We start from the raw sequence: 27,538 nt of genomic DNA on the forward strand, positions 1-27,538 counted from the left end.
CGGCTGGAGTCTTGTCGGTAGAGGGTCTACTGCTCACTTCAGCCAAGACTCTAAATACCGGCGATAGGAAGATCCCATTGAAAAGATTGGAAACGCAATTGGCGTAAGGGGATCTGTGGTATGGAAAAGTCGCAGCTTGAAAGTGAGCATTAGACCCTTACCTACAAGACTCTAAATACCAGCGGGCGGCCAAAAGCAGCGTTAGGACCCCTTAACACTGCTTTTGACGGCTACTGCAGAATTAGGCATATGGTAATTAAGCACATTTGATAATAGAAGTAAATTGGAAACTTTTTAAAAATGGTATGCTTTGTCACAAAAAGTGGAGAAATAGTCAGTGTACGATGTGTGCAAGGTACTTTGTCTATAGATTGGAAGCTAACTCAAAATATGTGCTCATTGTAGGCAGAACAGCTTGCAGGCTGCTTCACAACACTGGCACCCCACATGTGTTGCAAGCAATGCATATGTTCTATAGATCTTTTACCAGCTTTCCATGTAAACAAGGGCTACGATTAGGCACACTGGACTTGTATAATTTATATTACATTTGGTGATCCTTTTATTTTTAACAAAAATCTTTTCAATAAAGACTATTTCTTATTAATAGTTGTCCTTGTTGCCTTTTGGAAGTGGGATGTCGTATCTGGTCTTCCCCTTGCTCTCAGAGCTGGTCATAGAAAGGCTTTAAGATGAAGGTGGGTGGGACGAGCAGTTGTTTGTTTATTTTTCAGCTATATGACTCACATATTCTGCAAGGGATTTCTATCATGTAAATCAGGTATTAATTCAGGCCAAGCAGTGCTTCTTGTTCCCTTCCACCATGTAAAAATTAGCTGTTTGAAAGTAGCTGAAATCTGCTACCTTCCTAGTGTCTGAAGGTAACAGATTTCAGCTAGCTTCAGCAGTAGCCGTAAACTGGACAGCCAGACAAAAAGCCAAGGTTCATGGAAGAGAAAGAAGCCTACAGCAGTTGTTAAAAGAGAACACTTTTTATTTAAGCAGTTATCCAGCTTTTTGTGAAGCTTCTGTTAACCAAGAAATATATTATTTCCTCTAAAAGCATGTTATACACTGCAAACACTTCTGACATATAGGGCCTCATTTATTAAAAGCTAGATGGACAAGGCTCTCTCCCGGGAACCTGTCCACCTGGCATCATGGTTGTGCAATGCCGCCCCCTGTTCAACACAGCCAATAACACGTGAGCAGAAGCTGTCAATCATCCTGATCAGAATGGATAGGGATAAATTTACTCAGACACACGTTTGGTGGTGGAGAGGTCTGAAGACCACAGCTACTTAACTAACATTTCAGGCCCACTTTTGTGAGCCTGAAACACTGAGACCCTGAATCTACATCTTCAGCAAGACTTTTAATTTTAAAGAAAACACAATCAATTCTGCTTTGTCACATCCAGTCCTCAAAACACAATGTTATGTGCATTCTAAAACAATGACTTTATTTTTTTTTCAATAAATAATTAGCTTAGTAGCTGGGCAATTATCAGTGTATCTGACATAAATGAGATATGCTTGCTTAATGTTCCCAAAGCTGTCAGCTACGGATTTTGGCATTCACTTGTACAGACTGCACATAACATATCCTATTTTGTTGCTTTTAATCTATATTTAATTCCTTTATATATACTCCGGGCTGCAAAAAATTGTAACAAATCTATGACTGAGCTAATAGACTTGTGTGGCATATTGTATCACAGTTTTACAGGAGTAGGGTGATGATATCATGGGGAAACATATTCTAAGTGTGTTAGAGTTGAATTGTAAATCAATTCATTATTTAATATCAGTCCTAGCAGCTTTAGTTACAAAGTGATGATGTATAATTATGTATGCAAATGTATGCAAATGAGCAAGGCTGGTATTTTTACCAGAAAATGTGGCAACCCAATACAGGATAAGGAGAGTGGAGTCACATAATTTATATAATAAAGTAGTAGAAGTTGAAATCACCTATTCTCTAAATCGATAGGTTTCCTCTGTAATTTGTATTCTGCTTAATTGAGGCATGTACCCTACAGTTTGTAAACTGTTTAATAAAAACGCTCCGCATGGGCTCTACAGAAGTCACATCCATGTCTGATGGAGTACCAGCACCTATGCTATGCATTATAAGTGGGGACATTGTACCTACATCTGTGAGTTGAATGCTTTATGTTTATAATGATTGTATCACCAACAATGTCACATTATGTTTAAAAAGCAAAGGGTGTGCTTTGTCTCTCGCATGCCTATTTAAAATGTTGTTACCCTGGTTATCTATGGAGGGTATCCCTCTTTTTTTTCTTCATTTGAAACATAGCATTTTATTACAAGCATTGCTGTTTCCATCCATTACCATCTTTAGTATTCCTCATTCCAATCTAGAATATCTTCTCTGATAAGTTTGATGTTTGATGGTAGCACATACATGCTAGTATATGTATATATATATATATATATATATATATATATATATATATATGTATATATATATATATATATATATATATATATATATATATATATATATATATATACAAGAAATTAACAAAGTGAGTTGATCCAGTGGTCAGTAAAATAAAAGCAAGCTTTATTTAGTTCCAATAGGATAAAAACTCATGGGGGGTCCAGTACAAACACTCAGCGTGTAGTACTCAGGCTGATATGTTTCGGTGTAATACCATAATCATAGCTCATAGAGTACATCAGTGCTTTTCTATAAAAAAGCAAAAGAACAATTCCATTAGTTAATTATGAGGCTTACAAGTATGAGGAATAATGAACATAAACTTTAACTATAACCATACCAGGCAGAAATAGATACACAGTTACTAAAGCTTGACTCTGTATATAGATGTGATAGCCGCAAAACTTAATGTAGGCAAACAAATTCTTAGCATAGTTATACTAAAACATCCTAACATTATAATGTGCATAATGAAGAATTTCCATAGCATATCATATATCATAATATTAGAAAAAAGTTTAGACTAGTTAACACATTGAGGAGGAATGGAGAAATTGGAGACTTAACTACATCCATTCCTTTACAAGAGAGGGTCCTGGCTTAGACATAGGGGGATGTACAAGTGCGGCAAAAAGAGATGTAAATATGTGATTTTAGTATCATTTCGGATGAATTTCACTCTGAGGTCATAGGTGAATTGTTCAAGATCTCTGCCTGCCTTAATTGTACATCCTTCTATGTCATTTATTTACTCACATGTTGTTATGATCTCCTTTCTCTTTAAATCCTTCTGACACCTCCCTTTCCACAACCCTTAAAAGGACCATCTGATCCCTATTTGCTTGCTTGATTATTTTAGTGTAACAGGGAAAGTTAGTTGTTAGGACTCTCCTCTGTTATCCTGTTATCCAGCCTTTAGTGATTAAATAAATCACTTCAACTGTCTCAACATTTATCCACATTGGGATTTTGTTTCAATTAACATTTCTTCGCATATTCTAAAGACTTTAACATATCAAGAAGATCTGTATTCTGAACTCTCACCTCTCAGCTTACAAACGGCACTCCGCTCCTGAATAGCAACTCTGTGACGTCATTCAAACCGACACCAGGCCGGCATATGCAGACAGCATTCAGACGCCAATCTGTTTACACAAGCTACCGCATCTACAGCCTTTAACCCTGCTTCCTACACTGCTTCAAGGAATACTAACAGCAAACAGTTGGTTTCAACGGAGAAGCTTAAAGGATTTATCACCTCTCTGAAACTAAGAACCGGAGGAGTTATCTACAAACCGCAAGTATCAAAAGCCTTGATTAATACTCTATTGCATGTTTGCTTAACTCCACATAAAGACTTTGCTTATACAAATACCGGAACAACTCTGTTTGCATAATCAGACTTCTTCTCTGCTTAAACTTGAGATTTATTAACTTTGCTTACTAACAACAATTTAACCACTTATTGCCTTCTCAGCAGCACCATTTAAAGCTTGTATTGATTTAAGAAGAGCTATTTTACAACTACAGTGAAAGTTAACTGTGAGTTGTGCAATTATTATTTAGCCTGTTAATTTGGATTAAATACGCTATTTAATCCTTTTCCTTGCTCTTCTGACAATAAGAGTTTTGGATTATTTAAATAGCTACAAATACAACATTTTAGTTCATAACATTGTTTGAACTTTATTCATAAATTGCAAAAGACCTGACAGAAAACATAACAGAATAATCAAGCCTGTAAAAGAGTCTCAACTGTAACTTAATATGGATCCAGTTGAGATGAGTAATCAAATAACCTCTCTAAATCAAAGGTTGACTTATTAGCTCAGGGAATGACTGCGCTGCAAAATGAGAACAACACTCTCAGGAGGATTATTAATGACTTTCTCACTCAAAAGGCAACAGAGTTTCCTGAACCACAAGTTAACCCCCCAGCCACTTTCTCTGGTGACCGCTCTAAATTCAGAGAATTTAAAAATGCTTGTATGCTAATGTTTTCTTTGAAGCCACGTACATACCGAAATGATAAAGTTAAGGTATGTACCGCTATCTCATTTCTATCTGGAGAGCCTAGAACATGGGCGGATAGATTTTTTGAATCTGACGATCCTATGTTAAACTCCCTGGATACTTTTTTCCAAAACATGGCAGTATTGTATGAAGACATACACAAACAACAGACAGCCGAGAACACTTTACGCTCCCTAAAACAAGGTAAACGGGCTGTAGAAGACTACATTGCTGAATTCCAACTTTGGGCAACGGATTCTGAATGGAATTCAGTCAGTCTAAAAAATCAGTTCCGTTTGGGACTCTCTGAGCATCTAAAGGATGATCTCTCAAAGGTGGATTTCCCTGATACTTTAGAAGGTTTATTTAAATTATGTATAACAATGGATCGCCGTTACAGAGAGAGAAAACAAGAGAGAGTACATAGTGATTCAAGTTTGAGAAAACATTATCCCTCAACCCCTGAAAGGTCTACCAGTTCATCTGTTCCTATGGAGATAGGAGTTATTAGGGGACCTCTGACCAGTGAAGAAAAACTGAGAAGACGCATAGGAAGATTATGCATGTACTGTGCAAATAAAGACCACAATGTATCAACCTGTCCTCAACTCAATCGTCCAAAGAAGGGTAAGATATTACTTATGACTATTAAACCTCCCATAAAAGAGTATCACCCTCATCATCTCCAACAGCTTCAGCCATATTTTTTGTAACAAATAAGGACGGGACTTTACATCCTATTATTGATTATCGAGCCTTAAATGCAGTCACTATCAAAAATCGTTACCCATTACCACTGATACCAGAATTACTTGAAAGATTGAATGGTGCCAATATCTTTACCAAACTCGACCTTAAGTGCTTATAATCTCATCCGCATAAAATCAGGTCATGAATGGAAAACTGCTTTCAAGACAAGGTATGGCTTATACCAATATAATGTTATGCCATTTGGTTTAACTAACGCACCCGCAACGTTTCAATATTTCATTAACGAAATATTCAAAGACCTCATGGACGTCTGTGTGGTAGTGTATCTCGATGATATTCTCATCTATTCACGGGATATCATGGAACATGTGAGGCATGTTCGATGGGTCCTTTCAACCTTACGTGAACATCACCTATATGCAAAAATGGAAAAATGTGAATTCCATAAACACACCATAAAATTTCTTGGCTATATAATCACACCATCTGGGATATCAATGGATCCGGAAAAAGTCAATGCAATCCTTCATTGGCCAACTCCTCATACTACTAAATCTCTACAGAGATTTTTAGGATTCTCTAACTTTTATAGGAAATTTATATCAGATTACTCAGCTATAGTACAACCTCTAACTAGACTAACAGGTAAACAAAAGTTCAAATGGGATGAAGACGCAGAAAATGCTCTTCAACTCTTAAAGGAGAAGTTCATCAATGCTCCCATTTTAAGATTACCTGACCCTACTCGTTCTTTTACATTGGAGGTGGATGCTTCTAATGTAGCAATAGGGGCTATAATATCTCAACAAGACGAAGAATCAAAAGAGTTACATCCTGTGGCATTCCATTCTAGGCTATTAAATTCAGCTGAAAAGAATTACTCAATAGGCGATAAGGAGCTATTGGCAATTAAATCATCATTAGAGCATTGGCGTCATCTTTTAGAAGGCACTTCAACTCCATTTACAAATTACACAGATCATCGTAATCTTCAATATCTAAAAAGAAATAAGACATTATCATCTCGTCAAGTACGATGGGCTCTCTTTTTGGACCGTTTTAATTTTCTCTTACAATACAGACCCGGAAAAAACAATACAAAAGCAGATGCTCTCTCCAGATCTCTTCAAGCTCCAACAGAAGAAGAAGAGAAACTCAGTGTTATTCCTCCACATAAAATCCTCGGAATAATATCTACTCTTCAGAGTGAAATTTTATCAAGTCAACAAAAGGATCTTTCTATTCCTGAAGAATGTCATAAAGATCCTGAAACTGGACTCTTCACTTTTAATAACTTAATATATATACCAACTGATTTAAGAAAACAGATTATGCAGCAGTATCATGATTCACCCCTTTCTGGGCACCCAGGAATAAATAAAACTTATGATCTAATAAAACGATACTTTTGGTGGCCTAGATTAAAAGAAGATCTTCTATTATACATATCTCATTGTCGGATTTGTTCCATGAAAAAGAAGGTTCACTATAAACCATTCGGGTTACTTAGCCCACTACCCATACCCGATAGGCCATGGTCAATCGTCGGTATGGATTTCATAGTGGAACTTCCTCCATCAAATGGTTATACAGCCATTTTGGTGGTCGTAGACCACTTGACCAAATTGGCTCACTTTATACCCCTAAAACAAACACCATCTGCTCCAACTACTGCTAAATTATTCCTCTCTCACATCGTAAAACTTCATGGACTACCTACTTCCGTAGTAAGTGATCGAGGATCACAATTTACTTCAAAATTCTGGAGAAATTTATGCATTCAATTAAAGATCTCTCCTAAATATTCCACGGCATTTCATCCCCAGACAAATGGGTTGACTGAAAGACTTAATCAAACCCTCGAACAGTATCTCCGGTGTTACATCTCTACACAACAAGATGATTGGGCAGATTGGCTCTCGATGGCAGAATTTGCCTACAATAACTCAGTCAACAGTTCAACTGGTTTCTCCCCCTTTTATGCCACCTATGGGTATCATCCATCTAGTTTCCCGAAGATGGGTTTCAGTTCGAATTCTCCTTCAGCTCTGGACTACTCAATTAAATTGAGAGACAACTTTGTTACCATACAAAAACATCTACAGAATGCAAAGGAGACTCAAAAGATCTACTATAACAGGAAGCATGCTTTGCCACCCTCGTATAAAGTGGAGGATTTGGTTTGGTTGTCAACCAAAAATATCAAATTGAAGGTCCCCAGCAAGAAATTAGCATCCCAGTTCCTTGGTCCCTTCCCTATCACAAGGGTCATAAATGAGAATGCTGTTGTTCTGAAGTTACCTACCTCTCTAGCCATCCACCCATCTTTCCACGTCTCTCTTTTGAAACCTTTTAAGGGGATGCAGGTTCTCTGGACGCTGATGTCTCTGACAGTACTTCATTAATAGAAGCAGAGGATGAGTATGAAATTGGTCGTATTCTGGATTCTAGAGTTCGTAATCGAACCCTTGAATATCTGGTACACTGGAAGGGTTACGCTTCATCTGAGGATTCGTGGGTTCCTGTGTCTGATGTGAATGCTTCACGTCTATTGGCTGTGTTTCATTCTCGACATCCCCTGAAGCCTGGTCCAGGACTCCCTGTGATGCGATCTTGAACGGGGGGATCTGTTATGATCTCCTTTCTCTTTAAATCCTTCTGACACCTCCCTTTCCACAACCCTTAAAAGGACCATCTGATCCCTATTTGCTTGCTTGATTATTTTAGTGTAACAGGGAAAGTTAGTTGTTAGGACTCTCCTCTGTTATCCTGTTATCCAGCCTTTAGTGATTAAATAAATCACTTCAACTGTCTCAACATTTATCCACATTGGGATTTTGTTTCAATTAACTTTTCTTCGCATATTCTAAAGACTTTAACATATCAAGAAGATCTGTATTCTGAACTCTCACCTCTCAGCTTACAAACGGCACTCCGCTCCTGAATAGCAACTCTGTGACGTCATTCAAACCGACACCAGGCCGGCATATGCAGACAGCATTCAGACGCCAATCTGTTTACACAAGCTACCGCATCTACAGCCTTTAACCCTGCTTCCTACACTGCTTCAAGGAATACTAACAGCAAACAGTTGGTTTCAATGGAGAAGCTTAAAGGATTTATCACCTCTCTGAAACTAAGAACCGGAGGAGTTATCTACAAACCGCAAGTATCAAAAGCCTTGATTAATACTCTATTGCATGTTTGCTTAACTCCACATAAAGACTTTGCTTATACAAATACCGGAACAACTCTGTTTGCATAATCAGACTTCTTCTCTGCTTAAACTTGAGATTTATTAACTTTGCTTACTAACAACAATTTAACCACTTACTGCCTTCTCAGCAGCACCATTTAAAGCTTGTATTGATTTAAGAAGAGCTATTTTACAACTACAGTGAAAGTTAACTGTGAGTTGTGCAATTATTATTTAGCCTGTTAATTTGGATTAAATACGCTATTTAATCCTTTTCCTTGCTCTTCTGACAATAAGAGTTTTGGATTATTTAAATAGCTACAAATACAACATTTTAGTTCATAACATTGTTTGAACTTTATTCATAAATTGCAAAAGACCTGACAGAAAACATAACACATGTATAGAATGTCACCTACAATATGTAGGTCTTACTACTACTGAAGTGAATGCCAGGATATAAAACCATCTGTCCACAATTAAAAATGGTGAAGCTACTACTCCCCTGGTGAAACATTTCAAATTTGTCCACAACAAAAGCAGTGCTACCATTGGCAAGCTAAGTTTCCCAAACCTCAAAATGCCTATAAATACACCACTCCCACAATTCAGTTTTACAAACTTTGCCTCCTCTGGAGGTGGTGAAGTAAGTTTGTGCTAAGATTTCTACGTTGATATGCGCTTCTCAGCATTTTGAAGCCCGATTCCTCTCAGAGTACAGTGAATGTCAGAGGGATGTGAAGGGAGTATCACCTATTGAATGCAATGGTTTTCCTCACGGGAGATCTATTTCATAGGTTATGGGTTATCGGTCATAGAGATGTATCTCCTACCTCCCTTTTCAGATCAACAATATACTCTCATATTCCATTAACTCTACTGATAACTGTTTCAGTACTGGTTTGGCTATCTGCTATATGTGGATGGGTGTCTTTTGGTAAGTATGTTTTCATTACTTAAGACAATCTCAGCTATGGTTTGGCACTTTATGTATTTATATAAAGTTCTAAATATATGTATTGTACTTATATTTGCCATGAGTCAGGTTTCAGTATATTTCCTTTGCAGACTGTCAGTTTCAAATTTGGGAAATGCATTTTTTAGGGAAAAAAAAAATCTTACCTGGGGTATAGTCTTTTTTCAATTGACTGTTCTTTAAAATTCACGGGCAAGATTAGGCCCGCGAGGGGACAAAATGCCAAAGTATATTGCGTCATTTTTGGCGCTAGATTTTTTGGCGCGAAGTTATGTTCATTGATGCAAATTCGTAATTTCCAACGTCTTAGTCGACGCTGAGTTCCTTTCAGAAGGTTGCGTCTTCATGGACGCGAGTGTGTCATTTCCGGATGTTGCTAGCGCTCAAAAATGTTTTAGTTTGTTTGTGTTGTGCGTCATACTTGGCGCCAAATATTTTCATTATTTAAAACCCCATTGCTATATGCCTCTTGCCTTTTTCTCTATCAGAGGGCTATGCTGTTTGCATTTTTTTTTCCCATTCCTGAAACTGCCATATAAGGAAATTGATAATTTTGCTTTATATGTTGTTTTTTCTCTTACATTTGCAAGATATCTCAATCTGATCCTGTCTCAGAAATCACTGTTGGAAACCTGCTGCCTGATAACAGTTCTACCAAAGCTAAGTGCATTTGTTGTAGACTTGTGGAGATTATATCTCCAGCTGTGGTTTGTAATAGTTGTCATGATAAGCTTTTACATGCAGAGAATGTGCCCATCAGTAATAGTACATTGCCTGTTGTTGTTCCTTCAACATCTAATGCGCAAGATATACCTGTGAATTTAAAAGATTTTATTGCTGATTCTATTCAGAAGGCTGTGTCTGCTATTCCGCCTTCTAATAAACGTAAGAGGTCTTTTAAAACTTCTCATAAAGTTGATGAAATTTCAAATGACCGACAACATAATGATTTATCCTCTTCTGATGAAGATATATCGGATTCAGAAGATCCTTCCTCAGATGTTGACACTTACAAATCTACTTATTTATTTAAAATTAAGTATATTCGTTCTTTATTAAAAGAAGTGTTGATTACATTGGATATTGAGGAAACTAGTCCTCTTGATATTAAAACTAGTAAATGTTTAAATTCTGTTTATAAACCTCCTGTGGTTACTCCAGTGGTTTTTTCCATTTCCTGATGCTATTTCTGATATGATTTCTAAGGAGTGAAATAGGTCTGGTACTTCTTTTATTCCTTCTTCAAGGTTTAAAAAATCATGTCCTATACTAGCAGTTACATTGGAGTTTTGGGAAAAGATCCCCAAAGTTGATGGGGCTATTTCTACTCTTGCTAAACGTACTACTATTCCTATGGAAGATAGTACTTCCTTTAAAGATCCTTTAGATAGGAAACTTGAATCTTATCTAAGGAAAGCCTATTTATAATTCTGGTCATTTCTCAGGCCTGCAATTTCTTTAGCTGATGTTGCAGTTGCATCAATTTTTTGGTTGGAAAGTTTAGCGCAACAGGAAATGGATTCTGATTTGTCTAGCATTGTTCGCTTGCTTCAACATGCTAATCATTTTATTTGTGATGCCATTTTTGATATATCATCAAAATTGATGTTAAATCTATGGCCTAGATTTAGAGTTTTGTCGGTAAGGACCCGCGTAGCTAACGCCGGCTTTTTTCTGGCCGCACCATAAAAATAACTCTGGTATTGAGAGTCCACATAAAGGCTGCGTTAGGCTCCAAAAAAGGAGCATAGAGCATTTTTAACGCAGCTTCAACTCTCGATACCAGAGTTGCTTACGCAAGCGGCCAGCCTCAAAAACGTGCTCGTGCACGATGGGGCTGTTTGAGCTGAAAAAAACCCTAACACCTGCAAAAAAGCCGCGTTCAGCTCCTAACGCAGCCCCATTGTTTGCTATGCGGAAACACTTCCTAAGTCTGCACCTAACACCCTAACATGTACCCGAGTCTAAACATCCCTAACCTTACACTTATTAACCCCTATTCTGCTGCCCCCGCTATCGCTGCCCCCTGCATATTATTATTAACCCCTAATCTGCCGCTCCGTAAACCGCCGCTACTTACATTATCCTTATGTACCCCTAATCTGCTGCCCTAACATCGCCGACCCCTATATTATATTTATTAACCCCTAATCTGCCCCCCACAACGTCGCCTCCACCTGCCTACACTTATTAACCCCTCATCTGCCGAGCGGACCTAAGCGCTACTATAATAAAGTTATTAACCCCTAATCCGCCTCACTAACCCTTTAATAAATAGTATTAACCACTAATCTGCCCTCCCTAACATCGCCGACACCTAACTTCAATTATTAACCCCTAATCTGCCGACCGGAGCTCACCGCTATTCTAATAAATGTATTAACCCCTAAAGCTAAGTCTAACCCTAACACTAACACCCCCCTAAGTTAAATATAATTTTAATCTAACGAAATTAATTAACCCTTATTAAATAAATTATTCCTATTTAAAGCTAAATACTTACCTGTAAAATAAATCCTAATATAGCTACAATATAAATTATAATTACATTGTAGCTATTTTAGGATTAATATTTATTTTACAGGCAACTTTGTAATTATTTTAACCAGGTACATTAGCTATTAAATAGTTAAGAACTATTTAATAGTTACCTAGTTAAAATTAATTACAAAATTACCTGTAAATAAATCCTAACCTAAGTTACAATTAAACCTAACACTATACTAATCATTAAATTAATTAAAATAAAATACCTACAATTACCTACAATTAAACTAACACTACACTATCAATACAGTAATTAAATACAATATCTACAAATAACTACAATGAAATAAACTAACTAAAGTACAAAAAATAAAAAAGAACTAAGTTACAAAAAATAAAAAAATATCTACAAACATAAGAAAAATATTACAACAATTTTAAACTAATTTACACCTACTCTAAGCCCCCCTAATAAAACAACAAAGCCCCCCAAAATAAAAAATGCCCTACCCTATTCTAAATTACTAAAGTTTAAAAGCTCTTTTACCTTACCAGCCCTGTACAGGGCCCTTTGCGGGCCATGCCCCAAGAAGTTCAGCTCTTTTGCCTGTAAAAAAAACATACAATACCCCCCCCAACATTACAACCCACCACCCACATTACCCCCTAATCTAACCCAAACCCCCCTTAATAAAACTAACACTAAGCCCCTGAAGATCTTCCTACCTTATCTTCACCATACCAGGTTCACCGATCCGTCCTGAAGAGCTCCTCCGATGCTCCTGATCCAAGCCCAAGCGGGGGGCTGAAGATGTCCATGATCCGGTAGGAAGTCTTCATCCAAGTGGGGCAGAAGAGGTCTTCCATCCGATTGAAGTCTTCATCCAAGCGGGGCAGAAGAGATCTTCCATCCGATTGAAGTCTTCATCCAGGCGGCATCTTCTATCGACATCCATCTGGAGCGAAGCGGCAGCATCCTGAAGACCTCCGACATGGAACATCCATCCTGGCCGACGATCTGAACGACGAATGACGGTTCCTTTAAATACGTCATCCAAGATGGCGTCCCTCGAATTCCGATTGGCTGATAGGATTCTATCAGCCAATCGGAATTAAGGTAGGAATATTCTGATTGGCTGATGGAATCAGCCAATCAGAATCAAGTTCAATCCGATTGGCTGATTCAATCAGCCAACCAGATTGAGCCTCGCATTCTATTAGCTGTTCCGATCAGCCAATAGAATGCAAGCTAAATCTGCCAATCAGAATATTCCTACCTTAATTACGATTGGCTGAAGAATCCTATCAGCCAAACGGATACGAGGGACGCCATCTTGGATGACGTCATTTAAAGAACCGTCATTCGTTGTTCAGTCGTCGGCCAGGATGGATGTTCCGCGTCGGGAGGTCTTCAGGATGCTGTCCGCTCCGCTCCAGATGGATGTCGATAGAAGAAGGTCGCCTGGATGAAGCACTTCAATCGGATGGAAGACCTCTTCTGCCCCGCTGGATGAAGACTTCAATGGATGGAAGACTCTTACTGACCCCGCTTGGATGAAGACTTCTCCCGGATCATGGACAATCTTCACGCCCCTGCTTTGGGCTTGGATCAGGACATCGGAGGAGCTCTTTCAGGACCGATCGGTGAACCTAGGTATGGTGAAGATAAGGTAGGAAGATCTTCAGGGGCTTAGTGTGTTAGGTTTAATTAAGGGGGGTTTGGGTTAGATTAGGGGTATGTGGGTGGTGGGTTGTAATGTTGGGGGGGGTATTGTATGTTTTTTTTACAGGCAAAAGAGCTGAACTTCTTGGGGCATGCCCCGCAAAGGGCCCTGTTCAGGGCTGGTAAGGTAAAAGAGCTTTTAACTTTAGTAATTTAGAATAGGGTAGGGCATTTTTTATTTTGGGGGCTTTGTTGTTTTATTAGGGGGCTTAGAGTAGGTGTAATTAGTTTAAAATTGTTGTAATATTTTTCTTATGTTTGTAGATATTTTTTTATTTTTTGTAACTTAGTTCTTTTTTATTTTTTGTACTTTAGTTAGTTTATTTCATTGTAGTTATTTGTAGATATTGTATTTAATTAATTTATTGATAGTGTAGTGTTAGGTTTAATTGTAGGTAATTGTAGTTATTTAATTTAATTAATTTAATGATAGTATAGTGTTAGGTTTAATTGTAACTTAGGTTAGGATTTATTTTACAGGTAATTTTGTAATTATTTTAACTAGGTAACTATTAAATAGTTCTTAACTATTTAATAGCTATTGTACCTGGTTAAATAATTACAAAGTTGCCTGTAAATTAAATTTTAATCCTAAAATAGCTACAATGTAATTATAATTTATATTGTAGCTATATTAGGTATTTATTTTACAGGTAAGTATTTAGCTTTGGATAGGATTAATTTTATTTAATAAGAGTTAATAATTTCGTTAGATTAAAATATATATTTAATTTAGGGGGGTGTTAGTGTTAGGGTTAGACTTAGCTTTAGGGGTTAATACATTTATTAGAATAGCGGTGAGCTCCAGTCGGGCAGATTAGGGGTTACTAATTGAAATTAGGTGTCGGCGATGTAAGGGAGGGCAGATTAGGTGTTAATACTATTTATTTATAGGGTTAGTGAGGCGGATTAGGGGTTAATAACGTTATTATAGTAGCAGTGTGGTCCGCCTCAAGCAGATTAGGGGTTAATAAGTGTAGGCAGGTGGAGGCGACGTTGAGGGGGGCAGATTAGGGGTTAATAAATATAATATAGGGGTTGGCGGTGTTAGGGGCTGCAGATTAGGGGTACATAAGGATAACGTAGGTGGCGGCGCTTTGTGGTCGGCAGATTAGGGGTTAATAAGTGTAGGTAGCTGACGGCGACGTTGTGGGGGGCAGGTTAGGGGTTAATAAATATAGGGGTCGGCGGTGTTAGGGGCAGCAGATTAGGGGTACATAAGGATAACGTAGTTGGCGGTCGGCAGATTAGGGGTTAAAAAAATTTAATCGAGTGGCGGCGATGTGGGGGGACCTCGGTTTAGGGGTACATAGGTAGTTTATGGGTGTTAGTGTACTTTAGAGTACAGTAGTTAAGAGCTTTATAAACCGGCGTTAGCCCAGAAAGCTCTTAACTACTGACTTTTTTCCTGCGGCTGGAGTTTTGTCGTTAGATTTCTAACGCTCACTTCAGACACGACTCTAAATACCGGAGTTAGAAAAATCCCATTGAAAAGATAGGATACGCAATTTACGTAAGGGGATCTGCGGTATGGAAAAGTCGCGGCTGAAAAGTGAGCGTTAGACCCTTTTTTGAGTGACTCCAAATACCAGAGTTAGCCTAAAACCAGCGTTAGGAGCCTCTAACGCTGGTTTTCACGGCTAACGCCAAACTCCAAATCTAGGCCTATGTCTTTAGCTATTTTAGCTAGAAGAGCTTTGTGGCTTAAATCTTGGAATGACATGACTGCTTAGTCTAGATTGCTATCTCTTTCTTTCCAAGGTAATAAGTTATTTGGTTCTCAGTTGGATTCGATTATTTTAACTGTCACTGGGGGGAAGGGAGTTTTTTTGCCTCAGGATAAAAGACCTAAGGGTAAATCTAAAGCTCCTAACCGTTCCTTTCGATAAAATAAGAAACAGAAGCCTAATCCTTCCCCCAAGGAATCTGTTTCCAATTGGAAACCTTCTTCAAGTTGGAATAAATCCAAGCCATTTAAGAAACCAAAGCCAGCCCCAAGTCCACATGAAGGTGCGGCCCTCATTCCAGCTCAGCTGGTAGGGGGCAGATTAAGATTTTTCAAGGATATTTGGACAAATTCTGTCCAAAATCAATAGATTCAGAATATTGTCTCTCAAGGGTATCAAATAGGATTCAGAGTAAGTCCTCCTGTGAGAAGATATTTTCTCTCACGCATCCCTGCAAATCCAGTAAAGGCTCAGGCTTTCCTGAAGTGTGTTACAGACCTGGAGCTTTTAGGGGTAATCATTCCAGTTCCATTTCAGGAACAGGGTCTGGGGTTTTATTCAAATTCATTCAGACCAGTTCTGGATCTGAAATTTTTGAATTGTTATGTAAAAGTACCAACTTTCAAAATGGTGACTATAAGGACTATTCTGCCTTTTGTTCAGCAAAGGCATTATATGTCCATAATAGACTTACAGGATGCATTTCTTCATATTCCGATTCATCCAGATCATTATCCGTTTCTGAGATTCTCTTTTCTAGACAAGAATTACCAATTTGTCGCTCTTCTTTTTGGCCTAGCGACAGCTCCAAGAATTTTTTCAAAGGTTCTCGGTGCCCTACTCTCTGTAATCAGAGAACGGGGTATTGCGGTGTTTCCTTATTTGTACAATATCTTGGTACTAGCTCAGTCTTTACATTCTCCAGAATCTCACACAAATTAACTAGTGTTTTTTCTTAGAAAAACATGGTTGGAGGATCAATTTACTAAAAAGTTTTTTGATTTCTCAGACAAGGGTAACTTTTTCAGGTTTCCAGATAGATTCATTGTCTATGACTCTGTCTCTAACAGACAAGAGACGATTAAAATTGGTTTCAGCTTGTCGGAAACTTCAGTCTCAGTCATTCCCTTCAGTAGCTATGTGCATGGACGTTTTAAGTCTCATGACTGCAGCATCGGACGCGATCCCCTTTGCTCGTTTTCATATGAGACCTCTCCAGCTTTGTATGCTGAACCAATGGTGCAGGGATTATACAAGGATATCACAATCAATATCCTTAAATCCCAATGTTCGAATATCTCTGACTTGGTGGTTAGATCACCATCGTATATAGTTCTAGGGGCCTCATTTGTTTGTCAACCAGGAATGTGTTCAAACAGATGAAAGTCTTTCAGGTTGCGGGAGCTGTTTGGGGATCTCTGGACAGCATCTCACCCTCTCAAGAGATGAGATTACCAATCAATATTTTGGAACTCCATGCAATTTTCAGGGGCTCTTCAGATTTGGCCTCTGTTGAAGAGAGAACCATTCATTTGTTTTCAGACAGACAATATCACAACATGTGGCAATATGTCAATCATCAGGGTGGGATCTCACAGTTCCCAAGCTATGAAAGAAGTACCCGGATACTTGCTTGGGCAGAATCTAGTTCTTGTCTAATTTCTGCGGTTCATATCCGCAGGGTATAGACAATTGGGAAGAGGATTATCTCAGCCGTCAGACTTTACATCTGGGGGAGTGGTCCCTCCATCCAGATGTGTTTTCTCAGATTGTTCAGATGTGGGTCTTCCAGAAATATATCTGATGGCTTCTCATCTAAACAAGAAACTTCCCAGGTACCTGTTCAGGTCCAGGGATCTTCAGTCAGAAGCAGTGGATGCGTTGACACTTCCTTGGTGTTACTAACCTGCTTATATTTTCCCACCTCTAGTTCTTCTTCCAAAAGTGATCTCTAAAATCATTATGGAACAATTGCTTGTGTTGCTGGTGGCCCCAGCATGGCCTCACAGGTTTTGGTATGCGGATTTTGTTCGGATGTCCAGTTGCCAACCTTGGCCACTTCTATTAAGACCGGACCTTCTGTCTCAAGGTCCGTTTTTCCATCAGGATCTCAAATCATTAAATTTGAAGGTATGGAAATTGAACGCCTAGTGCTTAGTCATAGAGGTTTCTCTGACTCAGTGATTAATACTATGTTACAGGCTCGTAAATCTGTTTCTAGAAATATTTATTATCGAGTTTGGAAGACTTATATTTCATGGTGTTCTTCTCATAAATTTTCTTGGCATTCTTTCAGAATTCCTAGAATTTTACAGTTTCTTCAGGATGGTTTGGATAAAGGTTTGTCTGCAAGTTCCTTGAAGGGACAAATCTCTGCTCTTTCAGTTTTATTTCACAGAAAGATTGCTAAGCTTCCTGATATTCACTGTTTTGTACAGGCTTTGTTCGTATCAAGCCTGTCATTAAATCAATCTCTCCTCCTTGGAGTCTTAATTTGGTTTTGAAGGCTTTATAGGCTCCTCCATTTGAGCCTATGCATTATTTGGACATTAAACTACTTTCTTGGAAAGTGTTGTTTCTTTTGGCCATCTCTTCTGCTAGAAGAGTTTCTGAATTATCTGCTCTTTCTTGTGAATCTCCTTTTCTGTTTTTTTCATCAGGATAAGGCAGTTTTGCGGACTTCATTTAAATTCTTACCTAAGGTTGTGAATTCTAACAACATTAATAGAGAAATTGTTGTTCCTTCCTTGTGTCCTAATCCTAAGAATTCTTTGGCGAGATCCTTACATTCTTTGGATGCGGTAAGAGCTTTGAAATATTATATTGAAGCTACTAAAGATTTCAGGAAGACTTTTAGTCTATTTGTTATCTTTTCTGGTTCTAGGAAAGGTCAGAAAGCTTCTGCCATTTCCTTGGAATAGCGGTTAAAGATTTTGATTCATCAAGCTTATTTGGAGTCGGGTCAAGCCCCGCCTCAGAGAATTACAGCTCATTCTACTAGATCAGTCTCCACTTCATGGGCTTTTAAGAATGAAGCTTCAGTTGATCAGATTTGCAAAGCAGCAACTTGGTCTTCTTTGCATACATTTACTAAATTCTACCATTTTGATGTATTCACTTCTTCGGAAGCAGTTTTTGGTAGAAAAGTTCTTCAGGTAGCTGTTTCAGTTTGATTCTTCTGCTTATGTTTTAAGTTTTTCTTTTCATTTATGAGAATAAAACTTATATTTTGGGTTGTGGATTAATGTTTTTCAGTGAAAATGGATAATTTTATTTTATCCCTCCCTCTCTAGTTACTCTTGCGTGGAGTTCCACATCTTGGGTATTGCTATCCCATACGTCACTAGCTCATGGACTCTTGCCAATTACATGAAAGAAAGCATAATTTATGTAAGAACTTACCTGATAAATTCATTTCTTTCATATTGGCAAGAGTCCATGAGGCCCACCCTTTTTTATGGTGGTTATGATTTTTTTGTAGAAAGCACAATTATTTCCAAATTCCTTTGTTGAAGCTTTTTACTCCTTTCTTTTTCACCCCACTACTTGGCTATTCGTTAAACTGAATTGTGGGTGTAGTGAGGGGTGTATTTATAGGCATTTTGAGGTTTGGGAAACGTTGCCCCTCCTGGTAGGATTGTATATCCCATACGTCACTAGCTCATGGACGCTTGCCGATATGAAAGAAATTAATTTATCAGGTAAGTTCTTACATAAATTATCTGGCTGAATGTATAAGGGGTAATTAATAGGGTAAGGTGCACATTTATACATACTGAAGTTTCTTGTTTTTCACCTAGATCTGGATAGGCACTTACGCACTAATTTTTACTTTTAGAGACTATGATGCTGGTCAGTAATTATATGTGTGTGCATCCAGTTTCAAGCATTGTGGTGAATGCGAAAGGGGTAACTTCAGGGTAATGTGTGCAGCGACACACATGGATGACTTCTAGCACACACTACAAAATTGAGCTTATCCTATCCTTGTTTCCCATAGTTTCCCACAGTACCCCTCTTGTTAACAATATCCAATATAGTACCATAATAATGGGGAGTAGGATTTATATTGTCTCATCCTGGATGAGTTGTTGTTACCTCTTACGTTTACACATAGGAGAAGTAGTCCATATTTATTTATTTACTTATACATTCACACTCTTTCCAGTAGACAAGTGCATGAAGCATTTATATTCACCCTTTGCACTGGCATTTTTCTTTCAATACTCTCTTGTAAAGGAATGGATGTAATTAAGTGTCCAATTTCTCCATTCCTCCTCAATGTGTTAACTAGTCTAAACTTTTTTTCTAATATTATGATATATGATATGCTATGGAAATAATTCTTCCTTATGCACATTATAATGTTAGGCTGTTTTAGTATAACTATGCTAAGAATTTGTTTGCCTACATTAAGTTTAGCGGCTATCACATCTATATACAGTGTCAAACTTTAGTAACTGTGTATCTATTTCTGCCTGGTATGGTAATAGTTAAAGTTTATGTTCATTATTCCTCACACTTGTAAGCCTCATAATTAACCAATGGACGGTTCTTTTGCTTTTATATAGAAAAGCACTGATGTACTCTATGAGCTATGATTACGGTATAACACAGAGACATGTCAGCCTGAGTACTACGTGCTGAGTGTTTATACTGGACCCCCCATGGGTTTTTATCCTATTGTAACTAAATAAAGATTGTTTTTATTTTACTGACCACCGGATCAACTCACTTTGTTCATTTCCTACCTATTGGCCAGGATCTGGGGTCTTAGCGAGCTTGGAAGCCCTTCTCTCCCAGTGCAGGATGTGTATTTTCCCTGCACCGATGCCTAAATTGCTGAGTTAAGAAGCCAGCACCTGAATTACAAAAGTGGTTATTGGCCGCTCAGCATCACATGTACGCACCGGATTATGTCATCAAACGCCTACAGCGTCTGCAGTAGTACACGCTGGACACAGCCTACAACGGAGCGGCTGCTGAGGAGACCTATAAGGAAAACAGGATATCGGTACATAGAGCCTGAGGGACTGGGGCCAGAAAAGCACGAAAACCGTGAGTGTGAACAGCCAAAGGCTGTCAGAGGCAATAATTCCCTCTGCTTATTCACCTACAGTTATTTACCCTTTAAACAGTGTCCTGTGAAAGGAATGTGTGTTATCTAAACCTGGCGTTTTTTAAATGACTGCATGGACTGTGTAAACTAAGTTTGGGCATTGGCCTCTATTGGGATTCTGGCAATACAATCAGAGAGAGAAGGTTCTCTTATCCCATATTGGGAGCTTCTTCATCATCTGTGCACTACACATATTTTTCTTAGCATGACTATATATATATTCTATTTGGAATTTAGATTACAGTAATGGGCAAATAGGCAATTTGGTATCTCACATAACAAGGTTATACACATGCAATATAGAGACAGTTACCTGAACGGCTCTCAGGGCTTTGTCTGCATAAAGAACTCCACCATTTACATCACAGCAGACAACTTCCTCAGGTTTTAAGGAAAGTCCAGGATAATTCATTTTCATCTGCTCCTGATTCAGATATTCAATTGGTGCCTGGATTTGTTCCATGTTTCTACAAACTGAATCAAACTCTTGATTTCCAGCTTTAGCTATAACAAGAAGGCCGGTCTTTCTGTGGACAAAAGAATGTGCCACACAATTACAATCTTAATTCATCAAGATAAAGGTGTGGATGTAAAAGGAAAGAAAGACATTTTAGATTTAAAGGGCTTCTGCCACTAACATATAAACTCAGTAAACATACTTTTATGAAACATTACCTCACCTAGATTGAGTATGTGTGATCCATATCTCTTACTGTTGTAATTGTGGTGTCTTTAGAAGTTTCTGCTAACATATTTGTTTTCTAGAGGTAAATAGTTATCATATCCATATTTATTTTCCTATAAAGACTAAGTTAATTCTCAAATTTTTCACCAGGACCCTCTTTTGAGTCGGTCCACTACTGAAGGAAAGCCGCCACTCAGCAGCTAGTTCCCATAGTGCATTGCTGCTCCTGGGTATGCATTTTAACAAATGATACAAAGAAAATGAAGTGAGAAAAGAAGTTAATTAAAGAGCTCTGTCTGAATCATGAAAGTTTAATTCTGATTTTATTATCCAATTAAGGGCAAGAATTCAAGAGGAGCGGTATTTAACGCTTGCACGCTAAATCCGCTAGAAGTAAGCTTTTTGCGTGCATCGGGTAGCGTTTGTATTACAAGTTGTAAGTAAAACTTTTTCGTTTGCTTGTATTACAAGTTGTAAGTAAAACTTTTTCGTTTGCACAGAAAAGCTGAAGTTAGAATATCTTGACAGTGTTAACGTATTAACCCATAGAAGTCAATGGAGAAAAAGTTGGGGGGAAAAAATCTAACACCTTACTCACGCGCAAACCCGATTGCATATTCTCAAGTGCACTAACCCGACATAAAAATATGAATATTTCACCTTTTAATGTTCTTTACATTACAGAATGTGTTTGATTTATTCATAAATACATATTTCTACATATCTGATGGTATTTTGATACAATATATTTCTATACATATATATATATATATATATATATATACACACACACACACACATATATATATATATATATATATATATATATATATATATATATATACATATATACAAGGGACCTTATGTCGCCCGACAGACGAAACCACAGGAACCTGCACGTGGATACCGGTGACCAATCAGCAATGACACAGGACCAACGTCACAATGGAAGCCATCCAAGGAGTAGCCAATCACAGAGGTGATAACCCGGCAGTTTGAGTGGCAGTTCAATGAACCAAGCAACAAATGCCAGACGTAGAGCAGGTAGTATTGATAAAAACTCAACAATTTATTGAGATATAAAAGTTAAAACAAGACAGCATACGGCAACGCGTTTCTCAACCCTACAGGTCGTTTCATCAGGCTGTTGCTACTACTGCTACTGAACCTATCTAGATATGCTTTTCAGCATAGGATATCAAGAGAATGAAGCAAATTAGGTAATAGATGTAAATTAGAAAGTTGTTTAAAATTACATGCTCTTTCTAAATCATGAAAGAAAAAATTTGGGTTTCATGTCCCTTTAACTGCAAATGACTCCAATGCGCTTTATATATGTGTACATATATATGTATATACATTTGCATGAATTTTCTTTCTAATACCTGAGACCGCATATCTTTGAGCCATTATACCTTTTTTCTGCTATTTTTTTTAAATGTTTTTTTTATTAGATAGTGTTATTGTAAGTGTAATCGTACTGTTATTTGTATTTTTGATGTTTTTTGTTTTGTTTTGTAGAACAGTTTAACCAGAGCTCTGAGGATACGCTATCCAGACTCACATTAACTTCAACAGCACTCAAGTGATTGCACTTTTCTTTCAACTTGTAATACGAGCACTACAACTGATGCGCACAAACACCAGTGATAAACCCCTTTTTGCTCTCATGGAACTGTCTCTTAACTTCAAATATAAAACTGTACAATATTTCAATCACATTAGTGTGTCACAGAGCTTGTAAACAATAATATTCTAGAATAAAGTGTATTGCTTTAATATGTTAATTTATTTTAGCTGCAAATAACCAAAAGCTGTTTAAATGCACAAACCCTAAAATAAACATTAGAGATTCACTAGTAAATAATTGAAAAATGATGATCCAAATGCCACAACCATTTTAAATGTACAATTGCATCATAGTAAGTTATATGGGTTGTTTATATTCTCTTTTAATTAACAAACAAGGGCGCAATCCGATATACGTGCAGGTTTCGGCGCAAGCGTGGAAACCTGCGCCGCCCGTAGTTTCAGCTCGCAACTTGAGCTATCTTATATACGGCGCCGTCAGATGCTAAAGTGCCGTAAGTCTGACAAACTAGCAATGTCCAGAAATCTGCGTAAGTACAAATTTCTGGAGTCTCCAGTGACTTACGGCACTTTAGAAACTGCCGCCAGCTAAAAAAACTGACTAAGTTATAAAATCTCCCGTACTGTCTAACACGCCTCCCAAACATAGCCCAACACGTATATCCCTCTATCCGCAATCCCCCCTTTCACTCCTAATAATAAATATACTAACCGCTAAACCGCCACTCCCGGACATCGCCGCAAGCTACATATGTCTTACCCCCTAATCTGACCCCCCTACACCGCCGCCAGCTACATTAAATGTTTTACCCCCTAATGTGAGCCCCCTACCCCGCCGCCACCTACATTAACTATATTACCCCCTAATATGATCCCCCTACACTGCCGCCACCTATTTAAACTATATTACCCCCTAATATGATCCCCCTACACCGCCGCCACCTATTTAAACTATATTACCCCCTTATATGATCCCCCTACACCGCCGCCACCTATTTAAACTATATTAACCCCTAATGTGAGCCCTCTACACCGCCGCCAACTATATTATATGTACTACCCCCTAATCTGACCCCCTTACACAGCCGCCATCTATATTAAAATTATTAACACCTAATCTAATCCCCCTATACCCCCGCCACCTATATTAAATTTATTAACCCCTAATCTGAGCCCCCTACACCGCCGCCACCTATATTAACTATATTAACCCTAATTATATTAGGGTTAATATAGTTAATATAGTTATTATATTATATATATTAACTATATTAACCCTAATTATATTAGGGTTAATATAGTTAATATAGTTATTATATTATATATTAACTATATTAACCCTATCTAACTCTAACACCCCTAACTTAATCATTATTAAAATAAATCTAAATAATATTAATAATATTAACTAAATTATTCCTATTTAAAACTAAATACTTACCTATAAAATAAACCCTAAGATAGCTACAATATTATTAATTATTACATTGTAGCTATTTTAGGGTTTATATTTATTTTACAGGTAACTTGGTATTTATTTTAACTAGGTACAATAGCTATTAAATAGTTAAGAACTTTTAATTATCAAATTAATAATTACCAAATTACCTGTAAAATAAATCCTAACCTAAGTTAGGAAATAAACTACAAATATCTAAACTAAAATACAATTAAATACACTAAATTACAAAAAAATAAAAAAAAGATTACAAGAATTTTAAGCTAATTACACCTAATCTAAGCCCCCTAATAAAATAACAAAGTCCCCCAAAATAAAAAAAAAATTCCCTACCCTAATTTAAATTACAAAAAGTAATCAGCTCTATTACCAGCCCTTAAAAGGGCCCTTTGTGGGACATTGCCCCAAAGTAATCAGCTCTTTTACCTGTAAAAAAAAAAAACAACCCCCCGCTTTACAACCCCCCCACCCACATACCCCTACTCTAACTCACCCAATCCTCCCCTTAAAAAAAGTCTAACCCCCAAGTGCTCCTTACCTGTCCTGAAGACCAGCGGAGAAGGTCCTGTTCCAGGCGGAGAAGTCTTCTTCCAGGATCCAGCCGGCGTGGAGCGGAGGAGTTGAAGACTGATGACCGCGGAGCTGAAGACCGTCCATCTGGAACTGAAGATCGGCGACGCTGGAACTGAAGACCGGAGCCGGAGCGTGGAGGATCCTCTTCATACGATCGCCACCGTACACTGAATAGGAATTCAAGGTAAGCAATCACATGAAGAGGATCCTCCACCCTCCGGCTCCGGTCTTCAGTTCCAGCATCGCCGATCTTCAGTTCCAGCATCGCCGATCTTCAGTTCCAGATGGACGATCTTCAGCTCCGTGGTCATCGGTCTTCAACTCCTCCGCTCCGCGCCGGCTGGATCCTGGAAGAAGAAGAGGTCGCCGTCCTGGAACAGGACCTTCTCCGCCGGTCTTCAGGACAGGTAAGGAGCACTTGGGGGTTAGACTTAGGTTTTTTTAAGGGTGGGTTGGGTGGTTTAGAGTAGGGGTATGTGGGTGGTGGGTTGTAATGGGGGGGGGTTGTTCTTTTTTTTTACAGGTAAAAGAGCTGATTACTTTGGGGCAATGCCCCACAAAAGGCCCTTTTAAGGACTGGTAATAGAGCTGATTATCTTTTGTAATTTAGATTAGGGTAGGGAAATTTTTTATTTTGGGGGGCTTTGTTATTTTATTAGGGGGCTTAGATTAGGTGTAATTAGCTTAAAATTCTTGTAATCTTTTTTTATTTTTTGTAATTTAGTTTAGTGTATTTAATTGTATTTTAGTTTAGATATTTGTAGTTTATTTAATTTATTGATAGTGTAGGTGTACAGTATTTGTAACTTAGGTTAGGATTTATTTTACAGGTAATTTGGTAATTATTTTAACTAGGTAGCTATTAAATAGTTATAAACTATTTAATAGCTATTGTACCTAGTTAAAATAAATACCAAGTTACCTGTAAAATAAATATAAACCCTAAAATAGCTATAATGTAATAATTAATTATATTGTAGCTATCTTAGGGTTTATTTTATAGGTAAGTATTTAGTTTTAAATAGGAATAATTTAGTTAATATTATTAATATTATTTAGATTTATTTTAATAATAATTAAGTTAGGGGTGTTAGAGTTAGATAGGGTTAATATAGTTAATATATATAATATAATAACTATATTAATTATATTAACTCTAATATAATTAGGGTTAATATAGTTAATATATATAATATAATAACTATATTAACTATATTAACCCTAATATAATTAGGGTTAATATAGTTAATATAGGTGGCGGTGGTGTAGGGGGCTCAGATTAGGGGTTAATATATTTAATATAGGTGGCGGCGGTGTAGGGGGATTAGATTAGGGGGTAATACATTTATTATAGGTGGCGGTGGTGTAGGGGGATTAGATTAAATGTAAAAGAGCTGATTACTTTGTGACAATGCCCCGCAAAAGGCCCTTTTAAGGGCTGGTATATGAGCTGGTTACTTTGGGGCAATGTAAGGGGGTCAGATTAGGGGGTAGTACATATAATATAGGTGGCGGCAGTGTAGGGGGCTCACATTAGGGGTTAATATAGTTTAAATAGGTGGCAGCGGTGTAGGGGGATGATATTAGTGGGTAATATAGTTTAAATAGGTGGCGGCGGTGTAGGGGGATCATATTAGGGGGTAATATAGTTTAAATAGGTGGCAGCGGTGTAGGGGGATCATATTAGGGGGTAATATAGTTTAAATAGGTTGCGGCCGTGTAGGGGGATCATATTAGGGGGTAATATAGTTAACTTAGGTGGCAGCGGTGTAGGGGGATCATTTTAGGGGGTAATATAGTTAATATAGGTGGCGGCGGTGTAGGGGGATTAGATTAGGGGTTAATATATTTAATATAGGTGGCAGCGGTGTAGGGGGATCATATTAGGGGGTAATATAGTTAATATAGGTGGCGGCTGTGTAGGGGGATTAGATTAGGGGTTAATATATTTAATATAGGTGGCGGCGGTGTAGGGGATTAGATTATAGGTAAAAGAGATTACTGTGTGACAATGCCCCGCAAAAGGCCCTTTTAAGGGCTGGTAAAAGAGCTAATTACTTTGGGGCAATGCCACACAAAAGGCCATTTTAAGGGCTGGTAATAGAGCTGGTTACTTTGGGGCAATGCCACACAAAAAGCCCTTTTCAGGGCTATTTTTAATTTAGTTTAGGGTGGGACATTTTAGTATTTTAGGGGTTAATACATTTAATATAGGTGGCAGCGGTGTAGGGGGATTAGATTAGGGGTTAATACATTTAATATAGGTGGCGGCGGTGTAGGGGGATTAGATTAGGGGGTAATATAGTTAAAATAGGTGGCGGCGGTGTAGGGGGCTCAAATTAGGGGGTAATAATTTTAATATAGATGGCGGCGGTGTAGGGGGATTACATTAGGGGTTAATAATTTTAATGTAGGTGGCAGCGGTGTAAGCGGGTCAGATTAGGGGGTAGTACATATAATATAGGTGGCAGCAGTGTAGGGGGCTCACATTAGGGGTTAATATAGTTTAAATAGGTGGCGGCGGTTTAGGGGGATGATATTAGGGGGTAATATAGTTTAAATAGGTGGCGGCGGTGTAGGGGGATCATATTAGGGGGTAATATAGTTTAAATAGGTTGCGGCCATGTAGGGGGATCATATTAGGGGGTAATATAGTTAATGTAGGTGGCAGCGGTGTAGGGGGATCATCTTAGGGGGTAATATAGTTAATATAGGTGGCGGCGGTGTAGGGGGATTAGATTAGGGGTTAATATATTTAATATAGGTGGCGGCGGTGTAGGGGGATCATATTAGGGGGTAATATAGTTAAT

At 38.0% G+C, this 27,538-nt stretch overlaps 1 protein-coding gene across 1 annotated transcript in view; it reads right to left on the minus strand.

The window, feature by feature from the left end:
- Nucleotides 1-27,538, minus strand: part of PIPOX (pipecolic acid and sarcosine oxidase) — a 321,476-nt gene that overhangs the window by 135,666 nt on the left and 158,272 nt on the right. Inside the window, exon 3 of the mRNA XM_053706176.1 lies at nucleotides 20,735-20,948. Coding sequence (XP_053562151.1) covers nucleotides 20,735-20,948 — 214 coding nt within the window. The remainder of the gene's footprint in view (nucleotides 1-20,734; nucleotides 20,949-27,538) is intronic.

The sequence above is a fragment of the Bombina bombina genome, chromosome 3 (assembly GCF_027579735.1).
Source record: "Bombina bombina isolate aBomBom1 chromosome 3, aBomBom1.pri, whole genome shotgun sequence".
NCBI classification, from domain to species: domain Eukaryota; kingdom Metazoa; phylum Chordata; class Amphibia; order Anura; family Bombinatoridae; genus Bombina; species Bombina bombina.